This window comes from Lampetra fluviatilis, chromosome 28 (assembly GCF_964198595.1).
Source record: "Lampetra fluviatilis chromosome 28, kcLamFluv1.1, whole genome shotgun sequence".
Lineage (NCBI taxonomy): Eukaryota > Metazoa > Chordata > Hyperoartia > Petromyzontiformes > Petromyzontidae > Lampetra > Lampetra fluviatilis.
This window is the reverse complement of record NC_136302.1, coordinates 11531574-11554125: the sequence shown is the minus strand read 5'-3', so window position 1 is coordinate 11554125 and position 22552 is coordinate 11531574. Positions and strand designations below refer to the sequence as shown.

Below are 22552 nucleotides of genomic sequence, written 5' to 3'. Positions count from 1 at the left end.
GCAAGGGGTGACCAATAAAGTCTGAACTTGTCTGTAATAAGGTAGGCACTGATAATGGGTTGACGGGTGCGACTGACTGTACGTGGTTTGTGATGAAGATGAGTTACAAATAATGATGTGCCAAAAAACAATGTGGATTTTAGTCAAGAAGAAGATGCCATGACTGCAGACACGTGTGAAACTGACAGGGTACCTTCAAAGTGAACATGCCAACATGCAACATGCCAACGTTCCGCCAATGTTGGCATCTTTACCAAGCTACTACCATGCCCCCCAATTTTTTCTTACAGTTATTAAATATAGTTCGTATACTACGATTCACTGTTAATATTTTATTAGATTCATATTTTTTTCATTGTTCGTTATTCCTGTTATTCGGGTTTATTATTGCTGATACCTTTCATATGATTGTATTCATATTACATAATTATTCTTGATACTATTCATGTTATTATTTGTTATTCACATACAGTACTTGGATTATTGTCTATGCCATTTACACATTTTATCGCCGTTATTTATATTTCGTTAGTATTACGGTTACTAATGTTTTATAATTGGCGTTGCTGATGTTAACATCGTTCATTACTATTATTGATAATATAATTGGAATTCGAATTATCATTGGTAATGTTTTGCTTATTGTTCAGATAATTTTACGACGTATTAGCACTTCACGTATCGTAATTCCTCATAATTGACGTTAATGCTCACAATAGTCGTGTTGTTACTTTAACATTATGTATGATATCGTTCGCGAAAGCCTCCGTGTTAAAACGACTTTAATATTATTTATTTTTCACGGGCCTCAAGTGGAGGGGGTTAGACCGAAGGCATTAATGGCCGCCACTGCCCACAGCCATCCCAGTGACGGCGCCTCAACCAATCAGCGCGCGTCTTCTCCCACCGACAACCAATCAGCGCGCGCCTCGTCCCCTCTCCAGCCAATGGGAGCGCGTCGCGCGGGGGCCTGTGGGAGCGGGCAGCAGTAGCCGCTCTGTCGTGGCGGCGGTGGTTGGAACTGGGTCCCCTCTCGTCTCCCGCGTATTATTTATTATCTTTTGTATCCACAATCATCGTCACCTCGTCGCCATCGAGAACAATCACCACCTCGTCGAGCTGTATCCTGATCAAGCTGCTGAGCGCGCGCGCGCGAACCCGACCGAAGGCCTTGTGACCAGCGTGGTGAAGTATGGTCAAAATATAAATGACGAACCCCCACCCACCACCAACCACCTCAACTCGCCATGCTGCAGGCAGGGGGGGAAGAAAGCATTTATTTACAGGGCAAATGTTGTGCAGTACTTGTGTATATGTACCCATTGTGCTTTCAAGCCGCAAGAGACCAGCGTGGTGAAGTATGGCTGCACAACCCTCACGGCCCTGATGGAGGTAGTGGATTTACTAAAGCGACTAAGCAACATTGAGCCGCATTGTAATGGGTACGAATGAAGCGATATGAAGCTAATTGTAGTAGCGATGGCCTGCACGCTTTGGTCAATCCACTGCTGGATGAGGGCGTTGTTTGACCACTTCAATCACGTGCAGGGGGCCATACATTAGTACAATGGGAGCACGTGAGTACAGTACAACAATGTATTGTGTTGAACTGCCCCCGCAACGTTGAGTTGGAGGTCTCCGATTAACGTTTATTTATTTATTTTGACAATGTAAACTTTAACGTAAATGGTGATTTAAGAGCAATTGCAATGCTGTACTGTACTTAAGGTAATTTTCTGAAGGGGGGAGACAAAATCCTTTGAAGTTAACAGTGTAACCGGGGCCACTCACCACGGCTGTGTAACCACGTTAAGTGATACGAACTGTTGACGATTTTTAAAGCGACTAAAGACAAAATGAACACGTGTGTGCCTATTCACTCGGCTTTAATAGGGGAACTCTGGGTGAGGAAGGGGGTTTCTATGGGATACGGCAGGGGTAAGGGGCTCCTGTCTGCTGCATGGGGTTGTTGGTGGTACTCTTAGGTTTTTTTCGGTAAAGTAATGTAGGTAAAAAATAAAAAAATATAATAGAAATAAGATAATACATCACGACGTTTCACGTCGGTAAAAAATAAATAATAATAGAAATAAAATAATAAATCACGACGCTTCACGTAGGAATTTTTAAAATATATATAAATAATAATAGAAATACAATAATAAATCACGACGTTTCGGAGGATAACACACGTCTTCATTTTATTTTTTACCTATGTGACTTTACCGCAAAAAACCTAAGTATGAATCCTTGCAGTCACGAAAGCTTCAAATCTAGAAGTTGGTGGTGGTGGTGGCAGTGCTCTGTGAGTTACTTCTGATGATGTGGCACTGACCGTCGCTTATCGCCCTTCACGTATTATTTATTATTTCCCTCTCGTTCTGCTCCCATCGCGTTTACTTACGACAATGCTGCAACCTTTGCTCAATTCCAAGAAACGCATTGTGTAAGAGTCGTGTCTGTTAAAGCGGCAACGGTGCTCTTTGTTGCTGACCGCATGGCGTTATGTACGCGAATACAGTATAGAGATTATTGACGAATGTCGGGTGTCAGAACGCATCTGTTTCTGTTGTAATGACAAACCCAGTGTTGCTTTTTTTGTCTGTGTACTCGGAATACGCTAACGTTTCGGGTAAAGACCCTTATCCAGAGGGTCGGGAGGTTGACTTGGGCTAAAGACAAACATTGGCGTGTTTTTTTTACATGTTAGGTTTAAGAGAATCCCATTAAGAGACAAAGAGGACCACGTGGATTAGAGACCATTTATAAGGGTAGGTCCTCATCCAGCGTTCTATAGAACATTACCGATGATGAAAGTTTTACCACCTTGGTACCAAATTCTCCTCTTGACAATTTGGGACTTAAGCGGCGGCAATGGCACAGTGGTGAGAAACACTGCCGCTCTGCGAAATAATTATTCAGCCATTCGTAGACTCTGCGTCCAACCCCGTCCCTATCCGCCGGTTGCATAGCTGTAGAGTGTGTAGGCGGTGCAACTGCACCGAGAACCCTCAGGCTGGAGGTAGACCAGGTGCATGGAATGTGAAGTGAGTTGGGGGAAATTGGACAGGGAGTTAGTCTTTCATTTCATTTCTTGCACCGGGGAAATATGCCAACCACGCTATGCCACTGCTGTACATGGTAACACTGTACCCATTAACACGCCCATTCCAGAGTCCCTTGGGGCAACAAAACCAATTCTTATTGGCGACCCGCAGCATTTAGCATAGCAGCGGCATTTCGCATAGTAGCAGAATTTGCCAGTGCAGCATTATTGACTGCATTGTCGTGTTCCGTCTTGTCCTTCAGCCGCTGTGAATGCCCCTTGCTTCTTTCTGGACAACGACGGTGTCGCCGCTGCTGCTGCTTCTGGGCCGGTGGGCTGTCGGCCAGGCGCGGTGCACAGCACTACCTCCTCTCCTGCCACGCACGGGCAGCCAGCGTCTGACGTGGCCCCTTAAATCCACGCGCTCCGTCTTCCTCCTTCAAAGGGGCCCCGTCTCCTTCCTCCTCCGCCGAGACCCCCCCCTCCTCGCCAGCGCCATTGCAGCCATGACGGAGCAGCGCTACTGTGTGGACTACGCCAGGCTGGGCACGGCGGGCTGCAAGAAGTGCAAGGAGAAGATCGCCAAGGGCTTGGTGCGCATCGGCAAGATCGTGGCCAATCCGTTTGGCGACGGCGGCGGCGAGATGAAGGAGTGGCACCACGTGCGCTGCATTTTCGAGAGACTGGAGCGCTCGAGGCCCTCCACCCGCCGCATCGAGGAGCTGAGCGACCTGGAAGGCTACGAGCGGCTCTTGGACCCCGAGCGGGAACTCATCAATGGCTGCATCGAAGGCAACGGCCCCCATCGCACCAACCACCGCGGGCAGCTTGAATAAAAAAAAAATTTGTAACCATTTCTAACTGATGTTGAAAAATATTGCAATTGTGCACGCATTTGGTGTATGCCTTGTGTTTGTTTCTCGTCGTGTTGTTCGTCAAGTATCACGGTGGCGTTTGTGTCATGTTGTTTGTGTCGCGATAATCTTGTGCCGTGTTGTTTGTCTCGTGTAAGGTGGTTTGTCTCGTGTAGTGTCGATTGTCAAGTGTTGTGCTGCTTTGTCTTATTTAACGTTGCGCACATCATCGTGTGGGTGAGCAGACCTCCTCATGAAGAGGGGAGCGTCACCACGTAAGCCGGCAGGCCAGACCAAGCCAGCATTGGCCTCTCCTTTTAGGATGGAGGTGTCCAGTGGGCCATCAATGACAGGCCCACGCAAGTTCTCCGGGTTCTCAGGTCAGCACAGCTTTCTACGTGTTTCTCAGGGGGCTGTAGCTTACTGGATATCTTCTGGGACTAATACCGTGTGAGATCATCTTTTGTCCCCAGAGTATTCTAACCCCGGGGTCAGAATAATTGAATAATAAGGGGTCTCAGAACGCTTGACGTGCAGTAAGCGATTCTGCACAGTGATAGTTGTACTTGTGTGGACACGAGGTGACTTTCCACCCAGCCTGCCATCGGGCATGAGCCTTCCAGGAGGGGACAACGATTGCAATATACAACCCCCAAAAGAGTAGTTTGCAGGTAAAACTATTTTATTTCTCAAATTTATATTCAGTTCTTACGGGCTAAGGGGTGTACGGCCTGTTTTTGAAGTCCTGCACCGTCTGCTTTGTGCTTCTCAACAGCCACTCCCACGACAACAATAACGGCGGCGGCGGCAGCAGCAGCGGCGCCCTCCCGGCCCAGCGGCACCGCGGCATATGACCCGAGCCACAAGGACTGCTTGTTTCGCGAGTTCCGCAAGCTGTGCGCCATGATCGCCGAGCAGCCCAGCTACAACAGCAAGACGCAGATTGTCCACGACTTCCTACGCAAGGGCACGTCTGGAGGTAGTTCCAGGGGCCAGGAAGTGAGGGGGGGCTTGCATATGCTTTTGTGTTATTGTGAGGGTGTGTGTGTGTGTGTTCAGCGTTGGTGCAGTGGTTAGCGCACTGCGCTCCAAACCCGGTGAACCCGAGTTCGTCTCCTTCCCACAGCTGACATCAGCCTTAAGTTAGTTCGTGGAGCGGTGTGTAAACATCGCCATTGGGGAGACAAAGGTTCTGTGTTGGCTTTCATTGGTGTCCAATAACAGCACTTCACCAACCCCCACTGAACATTGTGAAGTCTGGTCAAACAAACATGGGTCCAAAAACTGTGGGGAGGACTTCATCTAACAGTCGATTGACGATGGGTTGACAACAGTGGATTGACATTATTTTAACAACACTTGCCCCAAAAGTCTGTAGGCTACGAGAACCAGCTGTGTAGCTGTTCGACAAGTACTGGTGCAAAAAATGAATTGGCTACCTCCTTCCCCCGCCTCCTCCCCGCCTCTAGTAGTCTGGTGCATGTGTGTGTATCTGTGTGTGCGTGTGTATCTTCAGATGGTTTCAGAGGCGACGTGTACTTGACGGTGAAGCTGCTCCTACCGGGCGTTGTCAAGTCCGTCTACAACATCAAGGACAAGCAAATTGTGAAGCTCTTCAGCAGCGTGTTCAACTGCAGCCTGGATGATATGGTGCGCGACCTGGAAAAGGTTCGTGTCGCCCTGCCACACGACATCCAGTCCTCGCTCATTGCCGGCAGGGAGGGTAGTTTCAAGTCTCCCTTAAATAATTCCCCTTAACTCACCAAATAAAAAACTGAGTAGGAGGCACTTCTTCCGGCAGTGCCATGATGAAGCAATAGCAAGGCTGCTCCTTTAGGTCTTACATATGTTGCACGTGCATGGTGTCGCAGAGGTCGCAACCGGGTATCCGATACCCGTACCCGGCCGGGTATGGGTACGGGTACCCGTTTGCGACCCTGGTGCGGCCGGGTACGGGTAGACCGTGAGTCACTGGTGAGTAACTGTTTGTCACTCATTTCCCAACGTCTTGTCTCTTCTCACAATTCAAGTTCCTAGAATCAACCCACCCGCGTCTGCAGCATGGCTTCATCCCAGAGGTCGCAATCAGGTACCCAATAGGTACCCAATACCCGTACCCTACCCGTACGGGTACCCGTTTGCGACCCTGGTGCGGCCGGGTACGGGTAAGGAATCAAAACCCGTTTGCGACCTCTGTGGTGTCGTCACCGGTCTGCGCGCGCAGGGCGACGTGTCGGAGACGATCCGCGTCTTCTTCGAAGCGAGTAGCAACTTCACCCCCACCGCCAAGAGCACGCTGACCATCCAAGAGGTGGAGGGCTTCCTGGGGAGACTCGCCCTGCTCACCAAGGAGGAGGAGCAGCAGGGCGAACTGCAGGACATAGCGCGCCGGTCGGTATCCGTACGGCGCGTGGGGGCCACGCCTGCCCCGGCAGCGCGCGTTCCGCACAGCAGGAAGAGTCGACGATCAGAAACGGAACGGGGGCAGTGGGCAGATTCGGATTTGGTGAAAAGTTTGGATTTGTAAACTTAGATACTTAACAAAGCGCTGTGAGAGGTGAAATTTGATACAGTTGTACATATTCTACTTGTAATGTTTATACGACGGGAGCGGTGGCTCGGTGGTTAGCTCACTAACCACTAAAGTGTCGCCACCTTGGCAAAAATATTCCCCGCCTCCCCGATTGTTGCCGCTGAGATGATTGCAGTGATGGATAAATATCGTTTTCTGGTTGTTAAAAAGTGGTTATCCATCGTAGTAATGTTCCCACACCCCACTCTTAGATGCTTCATGCTGTAGGAGGAGTTGTGCACTTGCATATTCGAATTTGAATCTATTACTTATTCAAATTCGCCGAGACGCCAGCTCGGGACTCGACAGCGGCGCCGTCATCGTCCGAGGTTGGACGCGGCGATCTTCGTGGGCTTTGCGATTCGGAATATGCTGATGTTGTATTATTCCGCTCTCTCGTGTGGCCGCCGTGAATCTCTCCCGCTTCAGCGTTGCGCGTTCTCATTTGTTCATTGTGTTTCGCAGATGCACCTCCAATGACCTCAAGTGCATTATCCGACTCATCAAGCACGACCTCAAAATGAATGCTGGCGCAAAGCACATGTAGGTCACCAGTCGGAGTTTCTGCACTGGCGCTGGCTTTTACGTACCACACTTGCTGTTTAAACGACGCCATCTCTCTTCAGTCATGTCATTCTGTGGTATCGTTCATTGGATTTTTGATCAAGTTGAACACGTGTTTTAAGTTTAGATCTAGCCCTGTGGTGTGTCCCCATAAGAATTGGGTAAAAATACCATCTATTATTTAACTCATCTTCCATGGTAGTTTAACTCCCTGGGCAGTGCCATTTTTACTTTGTCAAAGCTGCAATTATCTTGGGAGTAATTTTTTCAGTCTTTTACCTTCTTATCAACGAAAGACAAATTGAACAAGGTTTTAAAAACTCTTAGGGCAGATGCCACTAATCCAAAGCCTAACCATAAACCAGTCATGTATTTTGACCCCGGGTTCCACATCCTATGGAGTCAAAATTACATCTCACACTAGCTCAGGGTAACATCCGTGCTAACCCTGGTGATCGTGAAATTGAATCTTGGCTCTAAATACTGCCCATTATGATAATTGGTTTTTTATCCTTTTATCTGGCAACAAAACTGACACCTTTTTTTACGAGGAGTTTGCATAGACCACAATACCTGCAGTCATAATGCAAACAAAAAACACAACTCTGATAATGTATGCACTGGCCATTATATCGCGGGAGGGATGAAATAAGATTGTGCCCGCTGTTTACCTATTGTGCTGCACCGTGGTATGCCGCAGCCTGGATGGGCTGGACCCGAACGCGTACGATGCATTCAAGGCGTCTCGGAACCTGGAGGACGTCGTCGACCGTGTCCTGCAGAACTGGCAGGATGGGTCGCGGAAAGCACTTTCCGTCACGGCCTCCCTCATGACGCCCGTGCAGCCCATGCTGGTGCCTAACCCCCCACCCATCTCGCTCACTTGCTCGTTTTAATCACCCACCTTGACCTGCTCGCCCACCTGCCCGCTTGTTCACTCACTCATCCACCCTCCTCCCTTCTAGCTCACTCAGCCACTCGATCGCTCGCCCACCCTGCTCACCCGCCTGCCCGTTTGCTCACTCGCTCACCTGCCCACGCACTCGCTCAACCACAAGCCTGCTCGTTCGCTCACTCGCTCATCTACCCACCATGCTCATCCTCCCGCTTGCTCCCCTATCCCAACCACTCACTGCCTCCCTCACTCGCCCACTCACTCACCCACAAGCCTGCTCCCCTCCCCCTGGCTGGCTCGCCGCCCGTGACGTGAGGCCACTCGTCACCGTGTCACCTTGTCGTCGCATGCAGGCGGAGGCGTGCAAGTCTGTGGCGTATGCCATGAAGAAGTGTCCCAACGGCATGTACGCTGAGATCAAATACGATGGGGAGCGCGTGCAGGTGCACAAGAACGGAGACTCCTTCCAGTACTTCAGCCGCAGCCTCAAGCCCGTGCTGCCCCACAAGGTATATCGCAATTACTCAAGGTGGCAGGGTGGCGGCAGAGCAGTAACACCTAGGCCTCATAGCCAGAAGGCCTTGGGTTCAATTCCTGACTCGGGTACCTTTATGCAGGATGAGTTTTATGTTCATCTTATTCTGTGTGGCTTTCCTCTGGGTTCTATAATTTCCTCTCCTGGTTAAAAATAAAACAAAAACATTGTAACTAATGTTGACCAAAAAAACCAATGCTGTAAAAATTACACACTCGGCAGCAATATCAGCCCATTCGCTGCAAGCGTCAAATGGCTATCACTGGGCTGCATCACCACCCCCCGAGTGGCATGATGCACCGGGCCCTCTTACTCAGCTGCTGAGCTGGCATGCTTGCGTGTGTGTGCGTCCGTGCAGGTGGCGCACTTCAGAGACTTTATCCCCAAGGCATTCCCTGGGGGCACCAGCATGATCCTGGATGCGGAGGTGCTGCTCATCGACACGAGCACAAGCAAACCGCTGCCCTTCGGCACGCTCGGGGTGCACAAGGTGACCACATGTGGCACTGTCTGCTTGCAGTGTCTTTCTGTGTTACATCTGTCTTATCTTATATTCACACAGTGTACGTCACAATGTGTCTGTTTTTCTGCGTGTCCATGTTTGCCGATCTGTGTGTAACTGTGTCTTCGGCATGCCGTCCTGCCTGCCTTTGTCTTATCTTATATTCCTGTCTCCCCCTCTCTGTCTCTCTGTGCGTCTGCCTTGCTGCGATCTTGCCTTCATTATCCACTCTTCTCCATCTGGGAAATTGAAGTGTACAGGGGAATAAACGTTAAAATGTCTGCAGTGTAAACTCACGTCGCCTTACCGTTAACAACGTTGCCGCGGTTTGTTTTGCAGAAAGCTGCATTTCAGGACGCTAACGTGTGTCTGTTTGTGTTCGACTGCATTTACTTCAACGGGGAAAGCCTCATGGACAGGTAAGACAACACCTGAATGGTTGCTGTTATGCACGTGACGGCAATGGTGAGAGTGCAGCGAGTTGGGGCTCGGTGTTGGGAACACGCTTGTTAATTTAGTTTTTTGTTAGCGTTGTCAATAGTCGTTTGCCACATGCATAGAATCATCTTAGCGAAGTTGAAGGGTCTAGCCCTATGTGTGTGTGTGTGTGTCCGATCGTGGTGTATAGGTTAGCACGTTGCGCTACGAACCTGGAAACCCCGATTTCGAATCTTGCTCACGGCCAACACCAGTGACTAATATCTAAACTGGTCTTCGGCCTCCCCTAGGTCGACTCAGCCTCAATTCAGTACCTGGTGCGATGTGTAAACATCGTCAGGCGTGGTGCTGGCCACCCACCCCCTCGTGTGCCGTGCCGGCCTTCATAGGTGCTTGCTTACAGCACTTGTCCCAACAGTCTTTGAAGGCTATACGGGGATCTTTGTCTTTTTGTCCGAACATACCTCGTGGTGACTGATGACCCCTGCCACTGGTAGGCACTGTTGGCAAGGCTCATCAGTGATGTTGGCTGCCGCTGACCAATCGTATTTTGGAACTGCGCCGTGTGGTCTGAACACTGCAGGCCAATCGATCAGTTCGATTGTTTATAGATCTAGATTTGATGTATCGATTCCATAACTTTTGGAATCAACAATCAATTCTTGAAACTAATAGAAAATCAATTAAGAACCGCAGCCTTGACGTGAAAATATCAAGATTATTATAATCGTTATGTTTATTTCTATATATCGTGATATTGTTATTATTTGTATTCACTTTATTAGCATTTTATTATTTAATTGTTATTATTTTTTCTATCTATGTGACTTTACGAAAGAAACATAGGATATCTATATATAGTATCGTGCAAATTGCATCTTGCAATAACTGAGGAACCACAGACAAGCTGGAAGGCAGCAGCCAGGCGATGAGCCGGCACCAACGATTGCCGAAGTGCGACGGTCCTCTATATATTAAGATGTTTTCAAACAGTTAATGAGTGTTAATGCATGTGGGAGGAAACTTAAAACCCCCACGCATGTGAGGGCACTACACTCTATTCTCATACAGAAGGGACAGATATTATACTGGTAGGAACCTCCTGGTTACACTAGCTCACAGGGGATTATTGTGTCCGTCCGTCGTGCAGGGAGGGGCTGGGTGGGGAGGGATGGGCTGGGTGGGGAGGGGAGGGTGGGGCTGGGTGGGGAGGGGCTGGGTCACCTCGTGGTGCTCTTATAAAACTCAACGTTTAACCTACTCACGCCGGCTTGTGCCCGCCCTCAGTCGGGCATATTTGAGGAATACACCGCACTGCCGTTGACCCTGGCCATTGACCGAGCAACCCAACGTTCCTACCAGTTCCCTCCGCAGGAATGTGTTCGGCCTACACTTTGCTAGACAGCCTTCTCTATTTAGGTGACCCTGGGTATGGCCCATCGACACCTCTGGGAAGGGAGTCTCGCAACATTTGTGCGATCCACCAACCCTCGTTGCCTCCACAGTGCTGGATACAGGCGTGAGTAACCACCACCACCGCCGCCAGGGTGACATTGAAGTGTTTGCATTAACAGCCCTGTCCCATGTGTCCTGTGTGTCTCAAGGAGCATCAAAGATCGGAGAAAATTCCTCCACGACAACATGATCGAAATCCCCAACCACATCTTGTTTTCGGAGATGAAGCACGTGACGGTAAATCCCATCACGGAGCTCCAGCGCACACTCATGCCCTCCGCACGAGCAGGCGCAATCACGCTGGCCGAGGCCTGGGGGGGGGAGTTCCTGCCTTCGGGAGGCAGGAAACCCAATTTTCCTGGAGTAGACCTGGATTTTAATTTGAGAAACATTTTCAACGAACGTTTTTGCCTCAAGCCAGTCCGGAGAGAATTCTGTCGGTTGCGTGATTCATCGAACACATGATAGCAGCGGGCTTCTTGAGTTAAAGTTCATCTTCAATGATTCTTGATGATGTTTCCTGGCATTCTTTGAAGAGAGACGTGGTTTGATATCGCCCTGAGGACGATTGTTCAATGGCGCTTTATACATTTTAATTATTATTATTGGAGCAATGGCCCTTCCTTTTAATGCCACACCGTTATTGACAAATATGCTGATTGTGCTTTGTGCACCACTGACAATGCAGCTTCACCGAATAATTTGTGTTTTGAAATGCTCCGTAGGTAGGATTACGTGAAACTGCTGGTTGACGTTACCACTGTAAGATGTTACTACAGATGGCTGTGAAAATGGTGTCGATGTTACATTGTATCATGCCACTGATTTACGTTAGCTTCAGCTGTTGATAGAGATGGTTTCATGAATGCTAAGTTACACCGTTTATATACCACTGGTGTGCATTGAATGTGTATGTATATATGTTGAACTTCTTTATCACCGTACACATAGCCAACCATGCTAATCGGATGTGCATTGTCTTGTGCTGCTGGTGGATGTTGTGCTGTTCGTGCTTGTCAAGTTATCTTCTAATTAGATTTTTATTTGTAGAACCCTGAGCAGTCGATTGTAGATGGTCTCGTGAATTATCACCGACCCTGCTATATTCTGATGGTTGACATTGTTTTGAGCCATTGATAAAGAGTGCGTTGAGCCGTCGACTAAGCCTTGTGCCTCGTGTTACCATCAGAGAGCCTCGGACCTGGCTGAAATGATCTCCCGGGTCATTAAGGAGGGTCTGGAAGGGCTGGTGTTGAAGGACGTCTTGGTGAGACTAAACAGCTCACCGCTCTGCCAGACACATCTCACGCGTTACACCAGAAGCCACTCCACCCCCCTTCAATCCACTTGTGCGGCGCTTTGAGCGTTGTCCCCTCACCCCTTGCGGACGTGCTCACGACGCCTTTTTGCGCGCTCGCGTCGCAGGGAATCTACGAGCCGGGCAAGCGGCACTGGCTCAAGGTGAAGAAGGACTACCTCAACCAGGGCGCCATGGCGGACACGGCAGACCTGGCTGTGCTGGGCGCGTACTATGGCCACGGCAGTAATGGTGAGGCCTGGGAGGGAGAGGGCGTCGTGGTGCGGCAGCGGTGGTGTTGGTGATGGCATTTCCGTACATTTGTTGCATTGGTACCGTGTTCTCGGGAGTTAAGATGCGCCACAAAACTTGTGCCCGTTGGCAACACTAGTTATACGCATATGGTCACCCACACACACACAGTTATCGGATTATAAGACGCAGCCCCAGCTTTTGGTTTCAAGTACAGAGAGAAAAATTTAACCCGTAAAAACAAAGTTTTTCACTATAAATCCTTTATATGCGTGTTCAATGGGCCACAACCCAGCCCACATTGGTCTTTGAAACGGGCGGCTAGAGTCCTCTCGTCCTCTGGCTTGAGATGGCTGCCACCTATGGGTCAGATGATTGCCTGCCACCATTAAGCAATTGGTAATTAAATATAAAAAAAAAATTCCTAAAAAGTGTAAAATTTTGGAAAAATGTTTTCACGAAAATACATTGTCACGCACAACGAGTCTGTGTGCAAAATGTCAGCTCGATTGGATCACGGGAAGTGGGTTAAAAAACGACCGAAAGATTTGCACGGTCGTAAGCGCGCAAGCAAGCAAGCAAGTGAACTTAATATAAAGGATTTAAAAAGTATGTCATAATCTGGAGTTTATCTATGGTACCTTTTTGCCAGTATCAAAATGATGAAATCATATGTAGAGGTTTTACCCTTGCAATAAAACAAGAGGTGTTAACATGTTCAAACAGGCAGTGTTTGTGCCTGTGCGACCGGGCAAAGCCGACGTGATCTGACGCTCGTCGCTTTCGTCACTTGCAACGTACGTCAGCTCCGGGTAACAGCCATGCCACACGACCTAACCCCCCCACCACTAATGTTTTTGCTCCTTCCAGGTGGGATTATGTCCATTTTCCTCATGGGCTGCTACGACGAGAACTTGGGGCGCTGGTGCACAGTGACGAAGTGCTCCAGTGGGTACGATGACGCCACCCTCAATCGGCTGCAGAAGGAGCTCGAAATGGTCAAGATCAGCAAGGTCAGAGCTCATCAGTGCCCAGAATCCTCTGCCTTATTTGGGGTAAAATTGACCATGATAACACAGGTTGATCCTGATTTAAAGCTTTCGTGACTGCAGGGATTCATCTTCTTGGTTCTTTCGGTAAAGTCCCGTAGTAGGGAAATAATAAGTAATAAAAATAAAGCATAATAAAATAATATTCTCACGACGTTTCGGCCACAACGCAAGCAGCCGTCCTCAGTTGAAGAACAGGGCTGTCGGAAAGACAGCGTCCGAATGACAGCGGAAAGACAGTGTCCGAATGACGCTGTCTTTCCGACAGCCCTGTTCTTCACCTGAGAACGGCTGCTTGCGTTGTGGCCGAAACGTCGTGAGAATTTTATTTTATTATGTAATTTTTTATTTATTTTATTATTTCCCTTCTACGTGACTTTACCGAAAGAACCAATAAGACAGGTTGATCCGTTTCTAAATACCACCACTAAAACAATGAAAGTGTGGGCCACGCAATTGCTTGCTCATGCCGTTAAGGGATGGAGTGAATTCCAGTGGGGAATAGGTCTACTCTTCCACGTTGACCCTGACATATGGGAAGAGGTGGGCATACCCGCACTTTACCCCACAAGCTTCTGTAAAAGTTTCCACCACGCGGAACGAAACGTCGGACCTCATGCCACATAAACTTGCGTCCACAGAATTTGTATGTTCTGAATGATATTCATGTTGCGTTTGCTCTCTTATCATTGGTTTACGCTGTATGCGGCTGGTGTGTGTTTTGTCACCAACTTTCTTAGAGTGCATCAAAAATCCCCGACTGGCTGAAAATCAACAAGACATACTTCCCCGACTTCATCATCCGCGACCCAAAGGTTGGTGTCGGCTTCGACGGCAGAATCTCTTGTGCGGTCGCGTCAGATTGGCGTGCAAGCACGTGCAGAAAGAGGCTGGACACGAGCACAACAATCGGAATCAAAAGTCCAGCTGTGCTTTTATATGACATGTGCTTGTATCTGAAGTTGCCTTGTACCTTTTGATTTTTGATAGAGCTGCCCTCCTTTACGTAGGAGCATTGCAATGTGCTTCACATGCAATAAGTAGCTTACAATAATTACACCTTGTCTCAACACATTAGAAGAGGCACCCGTTGCAGTGGGCAGCTTCTCTCTGTTGGCAGGGACACGGTGAATGGCCTGTGGTCGGGCTTTAATCTGTCAGCAGTGGGCAATGATCGCTCTGTGTAATCCCAATTGAGTAGTTTGCGGGTATTTTTTGTGTGATTGTGTGTGCGCGTGTGTAAGATTCTAAGGGGCTGTATGCTTGTATAGGGGGGAACAGTAATGTAGTGGTTAGTGCACGATGCTACGAACCCGGCGACCCGAGTTTGATTCCGACTCATGGCCAACATCAGCGACGAATATCTGAAAGCATTTTCATCCTCCCCTATGTCGACCAAAACATAAATGAGTACCTGTTGCGGTGTGTATGCATCACTACCGGCGAGACACTACTGTTGCTGGTCACCCCATCCCCACGTGTGTCCTGCTGACCTTCATAGGTGCCCGCTAACAGTACTTGCCCCAACAGTTTTTATTTAAGGGAATACAGTGGATCTTTGTCTCTGTGCACGTGTCAGAAAGCGCCGGTGTGGGAGATCACGGGTGCAGAGTTCTCCAAGGCCGAGGCGCACACGGCCGACGGAATCTCCATCCGCTTCCCGCGCTGCACGCGTATGAGGGACGACAAGGACTGGCGCACCGCCACGACCCTGCAGCAGCTCAAGGTGACCCCGCGAACCCCCCTCTGGCGTCGTTCCCGCTCATGCCGCTCGACCCCTGACCCCGTCGTCCCAACTCCAAAACGTCCTGGGGGGCGGAAGGGGTCTGAGCACTGCCCCCCCACCGACCCACCCCTATGCAGAGGGCTCAGCCCACCTACATTCTCATAGAATCGAAATTTGCTGCAAATATTAAGCGCTGGGCGTTCGTCTTTCCATCAATTACAAAGGCAGATTGTATCGTTACGCATCAATGTGTAGGGTTTACCACTTGTGTAAAGTTTGTTTAACATTGACTTTCTCATGCACCCTGAGTCTTTGTTTACACCCCCCCCGCCACCCCCATAAACAAGGTCATGCTTCCAAGGCTGTGCGGTCCGTGTGGCCTCCTGCCGCTAGCGCGCGGTGTGGCCACGGCGGTTCATCCTAGCGCAGGCCCCAGACTCATTGGTGGCATGGGTCTGAACTGCAGCCATTTCCCGCAGCGCAATTATCATGGTTGTGTGCTGGATATTATTGTACCGTAGCTTGTGACGAAAAAAAAGTCTGTAATTCGCCTGATCTCGTCAGATCTCAGAAGCTAAGCAAGTTTGAGAATGGATGGTGCTTGCATGAGCGACCACCGCCGTGCATAATGCCGGTGTCAGAGGTGACTGCGCGCTTGTGCTAGACTGTGGGCAGCAAGCAGCAGTGCAGCCAAATCCGTCTTCAGCAACCCGCACTGACCAGCGCGGTGAAGTATGGTCACGTAACCCCCTTAACCCGCATGGCGTAGGGAGACCCTGACCCAGGAGTGGATTGACAGAAGGGCGGTACATCTACAAATCGGTGTAGATATTTTCCATCACTGCTTTTGTACTGGATTAAAAAAGGACATTTAATGTGATTCAATAATTTACATTTTTCGAGCTGTGTCGGCAAAGTTGATACGTGCAAGTGCCGATATGAATATTCATAACGATGATGACACTGATACGAATGTCTAGGATGATCCGAATGATCTTGATGATGATGTTGATGACGTCGTCGGCATTAACGTTCAGGAGCTCTTCAAGAAGTCTAAGGAGAACTCGGACGTGATGGACTTGCTCGGATCATCCGTGAAGAATGACTCCGAGTCGGCGCCGGCCACGCCGGGGGGCAGCACCAACGGCTCGGGCTCCTCCTCCCCCAAGCAGGGCCCCTCCACCACCACCACCAGCAGCAGCAGCAAGGCCAAAGCCTCGCAGAAAGCCTCACGCGGTACATGCCACTTGTACACACTCACGCGTTGTCACTCACGCTCAGCGCTGTGGTGACAGTCACCACGGCGCTTGTACCAGGCAGTGTACACTTTAAGGCCACGTGAAGTGTCGAGCACCCGTTGGCAGGAGGTCACAGGACAAACCCAGGTGCCACGGGTCGACTGAGATGACTGGCAGATCCACCACCACTCACATAGTCACTCACACCCAGGCAGAGGTCGCAAACGGGTTTTGATTCCTTACCCGTACCCGGCCGCACCAGGGTCGCAAATGGGTACCCGTACCTGGCCGGGTACGGGTACCCGTACCCTACCCGAAATGAGTGACAAACGGTTACTCACCAGTGACTCACGGCCTACCCGTACCCGTACCCAGCCGCACCAGGGTCGCAAACGGCTACCCGTACCCGGCCGGGTATCGGGTACCCGGTTGCGACCTCTGCACCCAGGGCCCCTCCTCACTCACAACCTCAATCACACCCAGGGCACCTCCGTGCTCACACCATCACTCGGTACATTCCTGTTGTCCAATGAATTCCAAATTTTGCACACGTACTCAGATCCGGTGGCAATGCATGCCTGAATCAAAATCGCCATCAATTAATTGGCTCTTTTAAAGCAATTAACATTTTGTATGGACGGCTTATTAATTAAATATATATTTGGGTAGGTCAAAAAGGCCGCGGTCCCTAAACTCTCGAATCAACTCGCTCAAGAAGCAGGCGCCACGTGTCTCAGGCGCGTCTGCTCCGTGTTAAAGAGTTACGGGCACCCTCACTGCACACAAATAAAAGTTGTACATTCAAAATTCATTTATAAAGTAATCAATTAATTTAAGTAAGCTTTGATGTGGGAGCAGGGGCCGCATCATTGACGCACTTCCTGAGGGTGAGTTAAACGAAGTTGTGAATAAAACCGTTGTTTTTAAAATACTTAATTGAAGGAGTTTATTTCCCGATGAAGACATTTTTGAGTAATAAAATTTGGCAAATTTGCAACCATGCCAGCACACGTGGCCTACTCTCTTTCGAATAACTTTGCGAGATCGTTTTCCTCCCATAGTGAAACAGACGGCGCGTGCCATATTCACGGTTGTTGGTGTGTGGTTGTTCCCAGGCGCCTCTGCCAGCCGGAAGCCCAAGCAGCCGAGTCGTGCCGACACGAAACCGGTGTTGGCACCGGCGTTGGCGTTGGCACCGGCTGTAATTCCGCCCGTGATGCCACCTGCGCCGGTGAAGAGGAAGAGGAGCACCGAGGCTCAGGAAGAGGTGAGGTGTGGAGCCTGTGGCTCCAGATTGAGCGTTTAATTGTTTAGGGCTTGGGCAGTGCCCACAGCCCATTACTGTAAGGTACAACATACCTTCCTAAACAGATTGTAGGCTTGAGGTGCTGACATCCGCCAAACAAGGCAGCCTTTGGGAAGAGGATGCGTCATAGCTGGGCGGTTTGGTTCTGGGTCACAGTTTCTTTATTGATAATCAAATTCCCTGATTGATAACCGAGTTACCATTTTTTTTAAACTGAGTTGTTGGTTTGTTAACCGAGTTCCTTGGCTGCTAAATTGAGGTGCTGGGGTGACAGTGGAGTTGCTCAGCTAATAACAGAGTTGGCAAGTTCATAACAGAGTTGTCCAGTTCATTACTGCGCTGGGTCACAGGAGTAATGACCCAAGTTGTCTTGTTGATAACTTTGTTTCTGGATTAATAGCCCAGTTACCAGCTTTACGATGGAGTTCGCCTTGAGAGTAACCGAGCCTCCTTGTTAATATAGTCCAGGGGCTGGAGGAGAAATTAGTACCAACTAAGGCATGGTAAATAAAAGTGAATACTTAACCCAACTCGTTTAAAATAGACATCACATAATTAATCATTATTGGCCACATACAGACATTGAAACCGGTAAAGTTGTGCCATCTCAGATGGTGCCTACAAGTGAATTACAGCCGTTGAAACGAGCCACGCTCGTAAAAATCCTCCTGTTAATTACGGGCGTAGCTACAGGAACTTATGTTCTCTTGTATTGATTGATAGCGCCGTACAGCGCGTGCGACCACCCATAACGGTCGCGTGCACTGCCAAACATCCATTTATTGTTCGTTTTTTTTAACATAGTTTGCTATACAGTTTGCTCATGCTGTATCGTGAATACTGTACAAGTGTATCCGGGTGATGTTTTAATTTTGCCTTTGACGAGGAGACCTGTACAAGTGCAAATGTACTCGTACGCGGCGATGATGCGTTAATGCTCTCGTCCGTTTCTCCGAAGGCCCAGTTCACATTGTTATTAACCCTGTTGTAGCGAGCACCCCTCCTCTGATGTACCGGCAAACTTTCCACCGGGGGGTCCGTGGGTGTTTCGTTAAACAACGATGTGACACTTCATCCGGTCTGGGCTCGTGGACTAATAACGCTGCCGCCGGTGGCGCTGTGCGTCTACGCGCCTTTACGCTCAGACGCTGCTCAACATCTTCACGGGCGTGCGCCTGCACCTGCCGGCGTCCGCGGAGGGCTCCGACCGCGCGCGGCGCTACTTCTTCGCCTACGACGGCGACCTGGTGCCCGACCACGACATGGACTCGGCCACTCATGCGGTGGCGGCGGCGGCGGCGGCACCGGCGGACAGCGGGGGCCCCCCCGCGGCACTCCCGCCCAAGGCCCAGCGCGTTTCCGTCGACTGGATCTGGCAGTGTGTCAAGCGACGGCGCCTCGTGCCGCCGTGCTGACGCGTCGGCGATAAGGTCACGGTCCACTCGGGCGACTTTGGGGCAATCGTTGCCGGCAACCGTCACCAGCAACGCATTCATAATTAGTATCACGAGGAGCGACTGTGGCAACTTGGCGGCAGGCGTTGCCGGTGACGATCGCTGTCGAAGATTTGCCCTCGCATTGCCCCAGTGGATCGTGGCCTTGCCCCCTGTCGTGAGGATGGGAGGTGGGGGGGAGGAGGTTTATTTTGTTTGCAGAAGAGCAGAAACACGATTGTGAAAATGTTGTTCCGCGTGTGCGCGTACGTTGAGTGAGGTTGGGTAAGAGTAGTGAGATCTGGGGCATGACCTCGCGATGAAGCTCAAGCTTGGAGTGGACTTATCAGGGACCTGTGCATTTTCTCCGTGAACCCCCAATCCCCCTTCCTGAGCTAAGGCGTGCTGAAAAACAAGTGTAATTTTATACTGATTTATTACAGCAACAGTTATAACAGCCCACGGCCGCCTATAGGCAGTGCCGCCAAAGGGCTAGCGGTAGGGTTGCCTCGTTATGTTGATCCCGCGATGTATCGCGATAATGGGAAAAAATCTCAACACATTCGTCAATAACACTGCTGCCTTGTAAGGAAAAATATATAATAGGCAATATTTTTGGGCATTGGCCTTTCTTCTTGAGGGAGCTGCAGTCGAAGAACTTTTGTTTGTACTTGGAAGCACATCGAAGCACAGAAAGGATACGATAAAATATTAAATACAAATCAAAGATAAAGGAGAAACTGATGTCGCGATAATCGTTGGGTGGCGAAATTTTAAAGGGTATCGTGAGAAATTATATCGCGGCAACCCTATTACTACATACCGCTGGCCCGGGTGCTCATGGGTAGATGTCATTTCCCCAGGTGCTTATGGGTAGACTGCTGCCCAGGTCATGGTTAAGGCTACAATGTTGGCATGGTAATTTTTGTTGGATAATTTACTGCAGGATGCAGTAAAACTATAGGGAGGCAGCATAAGGAGGTACCGCACTTGTGCCTCGTTCTCCTCCCTCTACCCCAACATGTTGCCATGGCACTGAAAATACAAATTTGTATTTTAAAATACACATTTGCGTTTGCAGCAATTGACGTACATTTTTGAAAGGAAATGACGGAAGCTCCCTTAACCCTCGTGCATTTTCACAGCCGTTTCCAAAATGTCACCTTCTAGACTTGGTTCACATTCACGATTTCGGACAACACCGTGACAATCCGTGCCAAACTCGTAGCCCGTAGCCGTGGTGGTATGGTACTTGTGCCTGGCGATGTGTCCCGTGCGCGCGCGCTGCTCGTTTAATTTAAAAGGCATCCGTGTTTTGTCTTCTGTGCAGTCGGCAGAGATTGGAATTCGCGTTGCTTTGTAGCCGATGCAATATCACCAAGTAGATGAGGGAGGTTTGCGGTGGGGGCCGAGTGGTTTGTGGGGGGAACCCGGTTTAAGCGTTTGAGCCAGCGAGGGGCTTTATCAGGGTGGACATCATCCAAGGGAACATTTTCTAAAAAAAAAATGTCTTTTTTTTTCTTCCCCCCCCCCAAAATTTTATTCCGTTTGTGCTGTCGTCTTGGAGCAATGGGACGAAGAACCCGCTAGAAACTCGCAAAACGTCGCGATTTGGAGAAAGGTTCGCAGAAGAGGATGGCTAAAAAATGTATCATGAGGTCCCTTCAAGTCAACTCTTATCCACACCACGGGGGGCAGCACATTCCTTCCCGCCGTGCTACGAATAATGTTTGTCGCATAACTGTCAAATCCATGTTTTAAATTCTCCAAGGAATGTAGCCAAATTAAGTGAAACCCCAATTTATTGTTGTGGGGTTTTTTGTGTACGTACAATCACTGGTGACCTGGCTGAGACCATCAACTCACTACACATGAGAACCTAGTTTTGATCACAAATCAGTCTCTACGTCAATCTTTCGTTGTCGATGCGAGTGTCTGTGGGTCTAAATTTCGATTTAAAGCTTTCGTGACTGCAGGGATTCATCTTCTTGGTTCTTTCGGTAAAGTCACGTAGAAGGGAAATAATAAAATAATAAAAATAAAACATAATAAAATACAATTAGCAGCCGTCCTCAGGTGAAGAACAGGTTCCCGACAGACCTGTTCTTCACATGAGGACGGCTGCTTGCGTTGTGGCCGAAACGTCGTGAGAATTATTTTATTATGTTTTAATTTTATTATTTCCCTTCTACGTGACTTTACCGAACGAACCAAGAAGATGTCTGTGGGTCTCTTTATGCGAGTCATAATGACCAGGTTGCAACCACTGACTCCAGGTGGCTACAGCCCCTGAGTGGAACCCAGGGTCTCAGCGGTGTTGGCCCAGTGCTCTCTGACCTCTGAGCCACCCATCCTCCTCAGATGAAGGGGAACATGTTACACGTGTGGAGGCCAGAGTGAACTTTTTAGCCAGGAGGTCCACGTTTCTGAAAGCCCGTGTGTGTTGTCGGTTATGTAGTGATTTGCCACCACCCGCTCCATCACCCTCGTGCTCTGACTTTGTGATGTCAATTAATTTTCACGATTTTATTTGAGAACCTATGCCTCTTTTTAACGTTGCGTCACACCCTGCGGCGACTCTCGTGGTTGCAGGGATCGTGTGGCCTAGCCACGTACAACCATATCACGCGGTTTGAGCGGTGTGGCCACTGGTGTATCGCACGCTGCGTTATGACCCAGGGCACCTGAGTTGTATTCCCGGCCATGGTCAACATCCGTGACGAGTGATATCAGAACCAGTAGCCCTGGGCCAACTCCCTTCCCCAGCCTGCACAGATCAGCGTGGGGATAAGCATGGCCAAGCAACCCCCACAATCGACAAAAATCGATTCTCGCATGCACGATTTGATTCGCGAACCGTGAGACTAAGAATCGATTTTAAATCGGCGAATCCATTCGCCCCCCCCAGTCCTGTGAGTCATTTCTATTGTTTTCAGGAGGCCCGGTAGCATAACTTGCCTCGATGTGATGTTAGTTTTTATCGATACTATTGCTGCAGCTCTATCGCCGACTGGAGAATATCGCATCCCAGCCTAGACATTAGCCGAATCGATCATTTTAACACGAGCGACCGTCGTTCAACGAAGGGGTCACCAATGATGTTACTTGCAAAGGGAGATGGTGGATGTCCGTGAGTTTGGTTGAATAAAGGGACATCAGTCGGTGATGTAATTGCTTCTGCTGTTAGCGGTAAGACCACGTGTGCGCGCGCATTCCCCGTGGGGAAAGTGCAAGTGCCATGGCTTCCAGCTGTAGCGTTCGCACATCAATAAAGGATGTGGATGAGCGGATGTGGGGGCGCTCCTCTTGAGGGAGGGGGGTGAGGGATGGTGGATACGTTGGGGGGACAGGGAGGGTGGTGGGTGGAGTGAGGGACGTGGGAGCCGCGCG

At 49.5% G+C, this 22552-nt stretch overlaps 1 protein-coding gene across 5 annotated transcripts; it reads left to right on the top strand.

Annotated features, from left to right (window-relative positions):
* The first annotated feature begins 844 nt into the window (after nucleotides 1-844).
* Nucleotides 845-21198, top strand: LIG3 (DNA ligase 3). Of its 5 annotated transcripts, XM_078869713.1 has the most exons (21): nucleotides 845-1185; nucleotides 2711-2771; nucleotides 3310-3838; nucleotides 4146-4280; nucleotides 4676-4879; nucleotides 5417-5568; nucleotides 6125-6291; nucleotides 6938-7015; nucleotides 7737-7890; nucleotides 8285-8440; nucleotides 8825-8956; nucleotides 9308-9387; nucleotides 11011-11098; nucleotides 12051-12128; nucleotides 12287-12410; nucleotides 13281-13423; nucleotides 14200-14274; nucleotides 15039-15185; nucleotides 16223-16421; nucleotides 17539-17690; nucleotides 18875-21198. In XM_078869713.1, exons 3-21 carry the CDS (start codon nucleotides 3319-3321, stop codon nucleotides 19142-19144), a joined length of 3054 nt encoding a protein of 1017 aa, XP_078725839.1. In that variant the 5' UTR covers nucleotides 845-1185; nucleotides 2711-2771; nucleotides 3310-3318; the 3' UTR covers nucleotides 19145-21198. The 5 variants fall into 5 exon arrangements, with proteins under 5 accessions (XP_078725839.1, XP_078725842.1, XP_078725838.1 ...); XM_078869716.1 differs by lacking the exon at nucleotides 2711-2771; XM_078869712.1 differs by lacking the exon at nucleotides 2711-2771 and having other exon boundaries at nucleotides 846-1190.
* Nucleotides 21199-22552: the final 1354 nt, after the last annotated feature.

Excerpts from the sequence above, each read along its gene's own strand:
- LIG3 (XM_078869716.1), top strand. The coding sequence starts at position 3,319 with ATGCCCCTTGCTTCTTTCTGGACAACGACGGTGTCGCCGCTGCTGCTG. Across the intron at positions 14,275-15,038 it reads TCATCATCCGCGACCCAAAG|AAAGCGCCGGTGTGGGAGAT; the intron begins GTTGGTGTCGGC and ends TGCACGTGTCAG. Across the intron at positions 16,422-17,538 it reads CTCGCAGAAAGCCTCACGCG|GCGCCTCTGCCAGCCGGAAG; the intron begins GTACATGCCACT and ends GGTTGTTCCCAG.